Here is a 12829-nt window from a genome sequence, read left to right as displayed (position 1 = left end):
GTGCACCTAGCGGCACGTTACAACCGAAGGACGCCCCTCGTGGACACTATACGAACGCAATTTTTCATTGTCCCCAGGCTTCCAAACCGTAACCTCATCCCCCTCCAATCCTAACCCCGTAATTCTCTTACTCCTTCCCCCCCCCCCCCCCCCACCCCTACCCCTCTTAAAAAAAAAAAAAAAAAAAGATAAAGAAAAAAAGAAAAAAGTTTCCTTCTCTCTTTTTTTCTAGCTTTTAGCCGGCCCTCCGCTAGAAGGGAATAGGGAGTAACGAAGGTTTGACATCAAAGTAGCGTTTCGTATAAGATTTGCTTGGCAAAATTTGACAATTTTTATAAAAGCCAAGCACTAGTTCAAACTGGAGATAATAAAACGAAATCGAATGATCTCACTTCTCAAACCACTGAGCTGCCATTGGTCGGCAGTTTCATGTTTGGAGACTATTGAGCTGCCATTGGTCGGCTGTTTAATCGTTGCGATTGGTCGGCAGTTTTATCGTTGGAGACCATTGAGAGATATAAAAGGCACTTTTTTTTTTTTTGAGCACAACATTAAACGCTATATCGTTAGATCTTGTTATAAAGGCACCCTTAAAATGCCGAATTGAAAAAAAAAAACAAAAACAAAAACAAACAGAAAAAAAAAATGAAATCGAAACGGGCATTCTTTTAAGCATAACGTTAAAAGCTAAATCGTTAGAGGTTTTATTAAGAAGGCACCTTTAGAATGCAAAAGACAAAAACGGAAAGTTTTGCTTTCCTGGCCACAAGCGATAAAATTGTTAGTAAAACGCACTCTAGCATTCTCACGTTCCAGACGTGACCAATGTTCGAGTAATCGAACAGGTCCGCTCAACCGTGAATGAAAGCGGAACTAACACACACTACCAACTAGTCACTGTGTTGGTCTGCTGAAATTACAACAGTCCATGAAAAGTATCTCGTAGAAAAGTCCTAATTTTGGATCATGGGCGGGCTGCTCAAATGAGCACTCTGCCCAATTGAAACAAAGGAAAAAAAAAAAAAAAAAAAGAAAAAAGAAACCGAAACGGGCATTCTTTTGAGCATAACGTTAAAAGCTAAATCGTTAGATGTTTTATTAAAAAGGCACCTTTAGAATGCGATGTCCTCAAATATTTTCCTCGATATTTTAATAAGTAAACAAAAACAAAACTAAGTCTTGCAACTGGCGAAAACTTTCAATAAGCAAACAAAGCAACAACTTTCCTTTCGAGTTTTTTACATTTTAAACAAAAGACAAACAAAGAAAAAAAAAACAAACAAAAACAAAAACAAAAAAACAAAACAAAAACAAAACAGAAAAGGGAGAATGAGTGAGTCGACTGATTTCGCTCAACTGTCTTAAACGAGAAGTCATAAACGTTTGCTTGTGCCAGCAAGTTGCAAATTAAGTTGTTAATGAGCTGCACCGCAAAAACTTAACCCACAGTTTATTAAGCATATTAAGCCTTTGCTGACATGTTAAGACATTTTAAGCCTTTGCTATTATCATGAGGCTTTTTTGCTCCACGAGCCAAAAAAGTACGCTAGAGTTGTTGACAAACTGCATCGCGGTCGAAAAGTGTAATTACGCCAACACTTTTATCCGTTTAAGCATTTCGTTTTCGCACGAACAACAATTAAAGCAGCTCGTTGAGCTTAACGACGTTCGTATTTTTTTTCGAAGCCAAAACTTCGGCTATAAGTAGAGTGAAGAGGCACTTCGAAAAACAACAAAGCTGTTCGCAGTCGATAGCAACGAGCGACAACATCTCTGCGAGTCTGGCATCAAGGTAAACATTTTTTTTTACATTTTCATTTGTTAGTGCCACTTTTGTGTACATTATGTATTCAAAAATTTCTTGCTGACGCTAGATTTTTCGTTTTCAATGAACAACAGTTGCAACCTCTAGTCGTTTGCTAAAACAGCTTGCTAGGACAACCAAATCAATCATATGTTGTGAAAATTTCTTTTTGTTCAACTGACTAAGGAAGATCGAGCGAACGCTTTTTTTTTTTATAACTTGTTTGTATCATATTGCTATTAAGAAAACAGCGTTGTGTATACTAAACGTGACATAATTGGCAATTATCCGTAACTAAAAATAAGATAGAAATTACAAACTTGATACCATATTTTAATTACTCTAACAAAACTAGACGTCATCGCGTGAGAAAATAAATGTTTATGACACATAACCTATTTTTTTGTTTTTTTTTTTCTTCTCTTTTTTCCTTTTAATCTCCTTTCTTTCGTCCAAAAAGCGTTTTGATTTTTGCCTCGCCACAAGCGATGAAATCGATAAAAAAACCTGCTCGGACATTCTCAATTCTCAACAACAAAAGCAATCAAAGTTCTAGCTCTCGAGCACGTGCGCCAACAGGTTGATGAAACCGTTCAAATATGCTCGATCGCTAGAATTTAAAAAAAAAAAAAGAAGCAAACCAGAAACAAACCAAAATAAAAAAAAAACAAAAACAAAAATGGACATCTTTAGAACGCTTAAATTTTATAAAATATTTTCCTCTGCGTTTTTAACCAGCTAAACTGTCGTAAAGTTTTTTCGGTGCAGTTCATTTAAAAAACTTAGTTTTCAACTTTTAAACGTTTTAGACTTCTCGTTTAAGGCAGTCGAAAGAAATGAGTCGACTTGCTCTCTCTCTCTCCCTTTTCGGTTTTGTTTTTGTTTACTTGTTTTTGTTTTTTCTTCGTTTGCCTTCGTTTGCCTTTGTTTGCCTTTGTTTGCTTTTGGAAAAGTTGTCGCCATGCGAGACTTAGTTTTTTTTTGGCTCAATTTGTGATTAAGTGAAGTTCTAGTCTTGAAAGTGTGCAAAGTGTGGGCCAATCTGGTGGCTGGAGTGATGACACGTGAATGCTGGAAATTCCAGACTTTGAGCGGATTCAGCGTACATAGAAAGAAAATGTAACATTCACGTGGGTCTCTCCTAAGCTTGCCATTGGTCGGTCTGCTGGCCTTAAGTACCCCCCCCCCCCCCCTCAACGTCACGTTTGCTCAACTTTCTCGGTCTTTGGCGCCCAAAGAAAGCTCGAGGAAGGATAAAAATGGCGAGGTTTCGGTACTGCGTTTTTTGTTTTTCCTATTTGTTTTTGTTTGTTTGTTTGTTTCGTTTGTTTGTTTATTTATTTAATCGTTTTTTTGTTTGTTTCGTTCGTTTGTTTGTTTGTTTCGTTTGCTTCGTTTGTTTTGTGATGTTTTGTTTTCCCTTCTTGATGGCACAAAACAGAAGCAAACAAGACTTTCGGTTATATTCGGTTATATTCGGTTCAATAAAAGTTTGTTGGTTTCTGCACAACAACAACAACAACAACAAAAGTCCCTCTGTCCCTCAAAAGCAGTTTCTCCTCTGTCCTAAAGAAGAGCCTCTTTGTAATCGATCTTGTCTGAATGCAGCTCTCCTTTTGCCTACAGGTTTTTATTCCAACCCTTTTGTTGTTGTTAGTGCCATGTTGTTGTTATTGTTATACTCTGTAAAAGCAGTTGTTGCTGTTGTACTTGTTTGTTGTTTCTAAAGACACTGTTGTTGCTGCTGTTAGCGCTGTTAGTAATCACCCACTTGGCTTGTATTTTTGTTTCTTGTTTTTGTTTTTTGTTTTATTTATAAACACTCTCTGAGTAAGTGATGCTGTTGCTGTTGTTGTTGTTACAGTTGCAATGAGTGTTTGTTAATGTTCCCCCACTTGGCTTGTTTATAATCTATTTTATTTTATCAACACTCTCTGAGTCAGTGATGGTGTTGCTGTTGCTGTTGTCGTTATTATGCTTGCAATGGGAGTTGTTACTGTTCACCCACTTTGCTTGTTTTGTTTTTGTTTCTTTATTTTATCAACACCCTTTGAGCCAGTGATGCTGTTGCTGTTGTTGTTGTTATAGTTGCAATGAGTGTTGTTAATGTTCACCCACTTTGCTTGTGTTTTTGTTTTTGTTTATCAACACCCTTTGTGTCAGTGATGCTGTTGCTGTTGTTCTTATTACAGTTGCAATGAGTGTTTGTTAATGTTCACCAACTTGGCTTGTTTATAATCTATTTTGTTTTATCAACACTCTCTGAGTCAGTGATGCTGATGCTGTTGTTGTTATTGTGCTTGCAATAAGTGTTGTTAATGTTCACCCACTTTGCTTGTTTTGTTTGTGCTTTTGTTTTTCTTTATCAACACCCTTTGAGTCACTGATGCTGTTGCTGTTGGTGTTATTATAGTTGCAATGAGTGTTAATGTTCACCCACTTTGCTTGCTTTATTTGTTTGTTGCTTTTTTTTTTATCAACACCCTGCGAGTTAGTGATGCTGTTGCTGCTTTTGTCATTTTACTTGTATTTATAGTTGTTACTGTTCAGCCACTTTGCTTGTTTTTTAATCTGTTTTATTTTATCACCACACTCTGAGTCAGTGATGATGTTGCTGATGCTGTTGTTGTTATTTTACTTGCAATGATAGCTGTTACTGTTCAGCCACTTTGCTTGTTTTGTTTGTTTGTTTGTTTGTTTTTTTTATCAATATCCTCTGAGCAAGTGATGCTGTTGCTGTTGTTGTTGTTATAGTTGCAATGAGTGTTTGTTAATGTTCACAAACTTGGCATGTTTATAATCTATTTTATTTTATCAACACTCTCTGAGTCAGTGATGCTGATGCTGTTGTTGTTATTATGCTTGCAATAAGTGTTGTTAATGTTCACCCACTCTGCTTGTTTTGTTTGTGCCTTTGTTTTTGTTTATCAACACCCTTTGAGTCACTGATGCTGTTGCTGTTGGTGTTATTATAGTTGCAATGAGTGTTAATGTTCACCCACTTTGCTTGCTTTGTTTGTTTGTTGCTTTTTTTTTTATCAACACCCTGCGAGTTAGTGATGCTGTTGCTGCTTTTGTCATTTTACTTGTATTTATAGTTGTTACTGTTCAGCCACTTTGCTTGTTTTTTAATCTGTTTTATTTTATCACCACTCTCTGAGTCAGTGATGATGTTGCTGATGCTGTTGTTGTTATTTTACTTGCAATGATAGCTGTTACTGTTCAGCCACTTTGCTTGTTTTGTTTGTTTGTTTGTTTGTTTTTTTTATCAATATCCTCTGAGCAAGTGATGCTGTTGCTGTTGTTGTTGTTTTAGTTGCAATGAGTGTTTGTTAATGTTCCCCCACTTGGCTTGTACTTCTGTTTTCTGTTTTGTTTTGTTTTTGTTTTTTTTGTTGTTTTTTTTCTCAACACTCTCTGAGTAAGTGATGCTGTTGCTGTAGTCGTTGTTATAGTTGCAATGAGTGTTTGTTAATGTTCACAAACTTGGCATGTTTATAATCTATTTTATTTTATCAACACTCTCTGAGTCAGAGATGCTGATGCTGTTGTTGTTATTATGCTTGCAATAAGTGTTGTTAATGTTCCCCCACTCTGCTTGTTTTGTTTGTGCCTTTGTTTTTGTTTATCAACACCCTTTGAGTCACTGATGCTGTTGCTGTTGGTGTTATTATAGTTGCAATGAGTGTTAATGTTCACCCACTTTGCTTGCTTTGTTTGTTTGTTGCTTTTTTTTTTTATCAACACCCTGCGAGTTAGTGATGCTGTTGCTGCTTTTGTCATTTTACTTGTATTTATAGTTGTTACTGTTTAGCCACTTTGCTTGTTTTTTAATCTGTTTTATTTTATCACCACTCTCTGAGTCAGTGATGATGTTGCTGATGCTGTTGTTGTTATTTTACTTGCAATGATAGCTGTTACTGTTCAGCCACTTTGCTTGTTTTTTTTTGTTTTTGTTTTGTTTGTTTGTTTGTTTGTTTTTTTATATATCCTCTGAGTTAGTGATGCTGTTGCTGATGCTGTTGTTGTTATTATGCTTTCAATGAGAGCTGTTACTGTTCACCCACTTTGTTTGTTTATAATCTGTTTTATTTTATCAACACTCTCTGAGTCAGTGATGCTGATGCTGATGCTGTTGTTGTTATTATGCTTGCAGTGAGAGTTGTTACTGTTCACCCACTTTGCTTGCTTATTGTCTATTTTATTTTGTCAACACTCTCTGAGTCAGTGATGCTGATGCTGATGCTGTTGTTGTTATTATGCTTGCAATGAGAGTTGTTACTGTTCACCCAATTTGCTTGTTTTGTTTTTTTATTTGTTTTTTTGTTTGTTTTTGTTTTGCTTGTTTTTTTTTATCAATACCCTCTGAGTCAGTGATGCTGTTGCTGTTGTTGTTGTTGTTATAGTTGCAATGAGTGTTTGTTAATGTTCCCCCACTTGGCTTGTACTTTTGTTTTCTTTTTTGTTATGTCAACACTCTCTGAGTCAGTGATGCTGATGCTGTTGTTATTATGCTTGCAATGAGAGTTGTTACTGTTGTAGTTATGTCTGTCATTTGTCCTTGTTAGCAAGTTCTATTTGCCCTCTCTTGCCTTTTTTCAACACAGTTTCTTTCTTTGAGTCATATGGTTGCGAGATCCTCTCAAACTCCATCTCTTTATTTATTTGTTTCTTTTCTTTTTCTTTTTTTTTTTCTCATTCTCCTTCTCATAATAGCAATCACTGCTGCCACCATGCATGTAATGCTAGTTGCTCTCATTCTTTTTCATTTGCTAGTGGAAACTTTGTTTCTTCTTGTTGCTCTCTTTTCTTTCTTTTTTTCTCTTTTGCAGAGGATTCGAAAAAACACAGCTCTTCCCTGCAGTTGTAAACATTCCAGGATTGGATGCAGGCAGAAGAAAAAAACTCTCACTGACTGGTTTCCTTTTTTTAGCAAAAACCGTTGCAAACAAACACCTGAACATGTCTTCTTCACAAGAAAACAACTCTGTTGTTGCTTCTTCTCCAAACTCTAAAGCAAAAAAAAAGAAAAGAAAGCAGTCACAAGAACAGAGAGACTTAAAGCTCAAAAACAAAGTCAGGGCCGCATTAGTTGCAGCGTGTGGCTCCGTAAACAGGGTTGTACCTTTCTATGGTACCAAGAAGAGGTACGCTGTTAGCTGTCCGATGCCTTTGTGCAAACATTCGTCCACAAGCATTAAAAGACACTTGACTAAAAAAGATCATTCTTGGACTTTGGATGAAGCTTCCATCTTTTACTCTGCAATGGTCAGGAAGTTTCAGCATGCTCGTCTCGAACGCAAGTCCGGCTGTCCAAAACCTTACCCCTGTTTGCAATGTTGGAAGTATTACGACCGACTGGACATACACTTGAAAGAGACTCATTTCTACGATTCCAAGATGATCAAACAAAAGATTGCAGAGGCAAAGCGATACGACAACGAGAAGCTCTATGTCCCTCAATTTATTCGACCTGCCTTCTTTGGTATTAAGCCAGTAGCTGAACAAGCGTCTGCATCAGGCTCTGCATCCTCTGCTCCTGGGCCTTCCTCCTCTTTTTCTTCTCCGGTTCTTTCCTCTGATCCTCTTTTAAGCTTGCCCTCACCAGTTGCTGGTTCGTCCGAGGCTCCTTCTGCAAACCAATGCACCTCTGTAGAAAACAAAGAGCTGAACACCGAATCCGTCCTTGACTCTGATTTCGATTCCTTAGAGCACTTGGTTTCCAGCTCCTATGTCTTGACCGAAGAAAAGAGACTCTTGTTTCAGCTGGACAAAGATGCTTTTCACTTTTATTACCAGTCAGCAGATGAGCTCTTCAGAGACTTTGAAAAGTGGCTTGTGGTAGCCAACAACAACACTTGGTCACAAGCAAAGATCTACAAAAATGCAGTTGTGGAAATATTGACTTGTTGTGACAGCACGTTGACGCTGCACCCAAACGCCCTCACCAATTCCAATGTTTTGGAGGATAGATACTTCTCCTTGCACTTTAAGAAAATTCAGCTCAATTCCAAGCTGAGTGAACTTGACCAAACAAAAGCCATGTCTTGTCACACGTTGTACAACCGCCTCGTCTCCCTTTGTCTCCTGTTTCGTTTCAGTGAAGCCAGAAACGTCTATTTCGGACTTTCTCATGAGGCCATCCGACGTTTGCGCTGCAAGGTGGATGAGTTGCGAAAAGTGCTGAGGCCCTTTCGTTCTTTGAGGAGGAGCCTTGTGAAAAGAAGAAAAAGCATCAACATCATCAATGTCAGTTTGCTGACCGAATATGGCAAGTCTGCATACGTAAGAGACTTAGTGGAATCGATTAGAAAGGCGTCTCTTCCGCTGACTAGAGACAATGCTGTGTCTCTACGAAACCATCTTCTGCTCTCTGTCACTGTAATTAACAGTTTAAGAAAATCTAACATTGCTCTTTTAAACATTAGAGACTACATGGCTGCTGAGAAGAGTGAGTGTGGATATTGCATTGTGCAAGAGCGCTACAAAACAGCATACAAGTACGGAGCCAAAAACATTCTAGTGCCGAACGACTTGAAAGTGTTGATCGATATTTATTTGCTGAGATACAGAGACCTTCTTGTCAACGACTCTCACTACATGGCTGCAGACACCAAGACTGTTTTGGAGTTGAGCGACTGCTACAGGCCCCTTTTTCCTTCGGTGAGAGCCAACAAAGACGAAGGTGTGACACTAGGTGCAACTAGAGTGCCTGTTTACCAGATGGGTTCCTCTGCTATCACCTCTAGCCTGACGTCCTGCTTCAGAAAAAGCCAAGTAAACATTCCCATGAAGCGTCTTACTCCCACTTGCATTCGCGGTTCGATAGCCACTTACTTTGCCAACAACAGCAAAGAAGATCGCGAGCGGTTTGCTACACTCTACATGAAGCACAGCAGACACACAATGGATAGCTTTTATGTGTCCCAGTGGAACGCTGCAGAGGAGTTGCGCTTTGCCCTGGGCATCGGACAGTCCTTCGGAGTCATAGAGTCTTTGACTGTTGAAAAGTCTGAGAGACCACCAAAGGAGGAGAAGGATGTGATGGACTGGCTCCGAACTAATGCAGAGGAGTACGGTTTTCATGATGTTGAGGACATTTTTGAGGAAGATTCAGACTCCGGTTCTGACTCTGAAGAATGTGCTGCTACTTTCGGTTGTACCACAGTGGTTCCATTTTCTCCAGCTGTAGAAAACAATGCTCCTTTAGAGGACAGCAACGAACATGTTGTAGATTTCTTGTGTGAACCTAGCTCAACTCCTGTTTCGTCTGTTCCTTCTGAACAAACAATCGCTGGTCCAGTTCTTGAACTATCCTCTGCTCTTGCACAACTAGTTCCTAATGAACAAGCTGTTTGTATGGATGTAGATCAGACTCTAGCTGTTCCTGTTGGCACAGCTTGTTCTCCTCTTGCATTAACATTATTTCCTGATGAACCGGATTTTATTGAACACCATGCACAACTTTCTCCAGTTTACTTTAGTGAGCAAGTGGTTGCCAAACCTGTTTCTGCTGCTCCTGCTCAACAAGTTGCTTTCAGTCCTTCAAAAGAGGTCTTTTCTGTTCTGCTGGAAACAGTGTCTAATGTTGCTTCACAGCAAGATAATCTTATGGCTGTCACACGTGTTTTCCATGCTCCTCCTGAAGCTGCTCTTCTTGAACCTGCTCTTCTTGAACCTGCTCTTCTTGAACCTGCTCATAAGCAAGTGGTTGCCAAACCTGTTCATGTTGCTCCTTCTCTGCAAGTTGTTTTTAATCCTTCAAAAGAGGTCTTTTCTGTTCCTCTGGCTCCTAATCTTGTTGCTCGTCAGCAAACGATGGCCAAACCCAGTTTGTTTCTTTCAGCTGTTCCAGTCCAACAGGCTGGTACTGTTCTTGAAAAACAGCCCTCACCTGGTGCTGTTCAATCTGTTGGTAGTCTATTTAGCCAAAGTCTTGCTTGTACATCCAGAGGTAAATTCTTTTTGATTTTTGATTTTTATGCAAATCTCAACACGCTTTCAAAAAATAAAAATGCCCAAATTAACTCCTTGCCCTATTGTTATTGTTAAAGCTGTAAAAAAAAAAAAAAAAAAGAAAAACAATAAAAAAAACAAAAAAAAAAACAAAAAAAACAACACAGAAGTGTGTATGTATTTGTTGCAGGACTAATTCTGTGATTGCTTAAATGTTTACACAAGTGAATGATACTAAAACTGATTATGTTTTAGAAGTAAAAGATCCAAGAAGAAAAAAAATCAAGTTGGAAATGCCATCTTTTACTCAAGAACACATCGGTAATGTAAAACCTAATTTATACAAACATATATAAACACAAACCTCTTCTTGCACAATTTCAGATGGTTAACTGTTAATAAAAACTAGCCATCATTGCTAAGTGCACTTTTAGAAAGTTGTGTCTACCCGATTTCTAATGATGAAGTTAGAAACATCACCGTTAGAAATCATGCACAGCTTGTTATTATCTCTAACACTTAGAAACTGTTGATGGTTTTTTTATGAATTAGAAAAATGAACATGGTTTTATTTTATTTCAGGATCAACTCAGCCAAGAACAAAGGAAAACAAAGCAGAAGTTAGCCAATGCCAATTAGGTAATCTTTCAAAAACCAGTTATTGCTATCAGTGCAAACAATAAGGTCAACAAAAAAAACAAATAAAAAAACAAAATTAATCTTGTCATGCTTCAGAACCAAATGAATATTCGATTTAATCTCTTTGTGTTATGACTTGAGTTTGTAAAATTTTAGATGAAATAGTTGAAAAGCTGAATGCTTGCCCTGGCCACAACGAATGGTTCAACACCAGAAGTTTTCCTCGATGTGCAGCTTTAGTGTTGGCATACATCTTGCAAGACGTGTTTACAGATGTAAGCTCAAGTTGCTCGTACAAAGATTACCTTGGCATCTTGGCAAATCATAGCAGTGACAAGCTCATTCATGTCTTGCAAAAGTACTCCTACCGAAGCCATATTAAAGACAAAATTAAAAACATGAAGCTAAAAATTCAAAAAGAGGGTAGTTTAGAAAAGTTTGTTCAATATGGCAATATAGTGAGACCATTTATGTAGTTTAGAAAAGTTTGTTCAGTTTGGCAATAAAGATGGGCCTTTTGTGTAGTTTGTTTTCTCTATGCTTTTGCAAATATATTTATCTGTTTCGCTAAATACATAATAAACAAGAAGTTCTGTTAAACTGTTCTCACATTTCTTATTTAAAGATAGTTCAAACTTTTTTTATCTTTAAAAAAAAAAAAAAGTCGTTTTGTTATTCTGTTAACACTTTTAATAGAGTTGCATTTAGAATTACTTCTGATGTTTTTAAGAGTTTGTTAAAAAGCAAATTAATATTTTCTGTGATGTTAAACTGCATAAGTGAAATTTAAAAAAGGAAAACTGCTCCAACCATTTTTCGGAAAAAGAAATCAAAAAGTTCCTTATTTTAAAAGATCTAGACATCCATTTCTTCTTCAGCAAAATAGCGAGGCTTTTTTTATGAACTCTTACTCTCTATTTTTTCATATATTTACACAAAGGATTTTATTAAGTTCAATGTAAACATACATAGAAGTATATTATGTTTTTTTTTTTGTTTGTTTTTTTTTTATGGTGTCTAACTTTTGTTTCACTTCTATTTTATTTTACGTTTATCTTGTATTTTATCATGCCTTATTGGTTTTTGCGTTTTGTGATGTCAAGCTGCGTAAGCTAAACTTAAAAGAGGAAAACTACGCTAACTTTTCTTTGAAAAAATATTCAAAAAGTACCTTAAAAGAGAAAGCACACGAATTTAAAAAGTTGTATCTTGCCATCCAATTCTTCTTCTGCAAAGTAGTGAGGCTTTTGCTCTCTAATTTATCTCTATTTACGCAAAGGGTTTTATTTCAATGTAAACACGTATAAAAGAATACTTTGTTAAAAATAATGTTAAAGGAGTTGCGTAAAAAAAACGTCTGAATAAACTTTCTTTACAAAAAAAAACAACTAAGAAACAAGCGCGCCTAAGAAAAACCAGATCGCGATTCACTAAGTCAATAGACGAAAGAAACAAACTTTAAAAAGTCTTTCTAGACAACAAATTCTATTTTTGGCAATGCAGTTTTTGTATTTATGCAACCTATCTTTTGTTTCACTTCTACTTTATTTTACGTTTACCTTGTATTTTGTCTTGCCTTTTTGCGTTTTGTGATGTCAAGCTACATAATCTAAACTTAAAAGAGGAAAACTAGGCTAGTAGAATATTATGTTGTTGGTTTTATATGCAGCCTAACTTTAGTTTCATCTATATTTTGTTTTGCGTTTATCTTATATTTTATCTTGTCTTTTTGAGTTTTGTGTTTTGTGATGTCAAGCTACATAAGCTAAACTTTAAAGACCTTTTTTTTGAAAAACTATTCAAAAACTACCTTTAACAAAGTAGCGAGGCTTTTTATGCACTTTTACTCTCTAACATACCTATATTTGCGCAGAGGATTTTATTTAACTCAATGTAAACATACATAGAAAAATATTGTTACCCGTTTATTTTATGCAGCCTAACTTTAGCTTCATCTGTATTTTATTTTACGTTTATCTTATATTTTATTTTGTCTTTTTGAGTTTTGTGCTTTGTGATGTCAAGCTACATAAGCTAATGTTAAAAGAGGAAAACTACGCTAACCTTTTTTTGAAAAACTATTCAAAAACAACCTTTAACAAAGTAGCGAGGCTTTTTATGCACTTTTACTCTCTAACATACCTATATTTGCGCAGAGGATTTTATATAACTCAATGTAAACATACATAGAAAAATATTGTTACCCGTTTATTTCATGCAGCCTAACTTTAGCTTCATCTACATTTTATTTTACGTTTATCTTATATTTTATTTTGTCTTTTTGAGTTTTGTGTTTTGTGATGTCAAGCTACATAAGCTAATGTTAAAAGAGGAAAGCTACGCTAACCTTTCTTTGAAAAACTGTTCAAAAACTACCTTAGACATAATCTAGATTTAAAAGAGGAAGACTACGCTATTTTTGCTTTGAAA

General features: G+C 36.5%; 1 protein-coding gene across 2 annotated transcripts; it reads left to right on the top strand.

Moving 5' to 3' along the window:
- Positions 1–3024: 3024 nt before the first annotated feature.
- LOC149876119 (uncharacterized) lies at positions 3025–10919 on the top strand. Of its 2 annotated transcripts, XM_090075687.1 has the most exons (5): positions 3025–3077; positions 6738–9758; positions 10016–10081; positions 10343–10399; positions 10556–10919. In XM_090075687.1, the coding sequence occupies exons 2-5, from the start codon at positions 6767–6769 to the stop codon at positions 10873–10875; spliced, it is 3435 nt and encodes a 1144-aa protein (XP_089931813.1). In that variant the 5' UTR covers positions 3025–3077; positions 6738–6766; the 3' UTR covers positions 10876–10919. The 2 variants fall into 2 exon arrangements, with proteins under 2 accessions (XP_089931813.1, XP_089931814.1); XM_090075688.1 differs by lacking the exon at positions 3025–3077 and having other exon boundaries at positions 4235–9758.
- Positions 10920–12829: the final 1910 nt, after the last annotated feature.

This window comes from Hydra viridissima, unplaced genomic scaffold (genome assembly GCF_058129835.1).
Source record: "Hydra viridissima isolate aposymbiotic clone 2 unplaced genomic scaffold, HvirCarnegie_v1 scaffold_30, whole genome shotgun sequence".
In the NCBI taxonomy this organism is placed as follows: Eukaryota; Metazoa; Cnidaria; class Hydrozoa; order Anthoathecata; family Hydridae; genus Hydra; species Hydra viridissima.
The sequence above is the reverse complement of the archived record's forward strand: the minus strand, read 5'-3'. Positions and strand labels throughout refer to the sequence as shown.

Excerpts from the sequence above, each read along its gene's own strand:
- LOC149876119 (XM_090075687.1), top strand. The coding sequence starts at position 6,767 with ATGTCTTCTTCACAAGAAAACAACTCTGTTGTTGCTTCTTCTCCAAAC. Across the intron at positions 10,082-10,342 it reads TTTTACTCAAGAACACATCG|GATCAACTCAGCCAAGAACA; the intron begins GTAATGTAAAAC and ends ATTTTATTTCAG. Across the intron at positions 10,400-10,555 it reads AGTTAGCCAATGCCAATTAG|ATGAAATAGTTGAAAAGCTG; the intron begins GTAATCTTTCAA and ends GTAAAATTTTAG.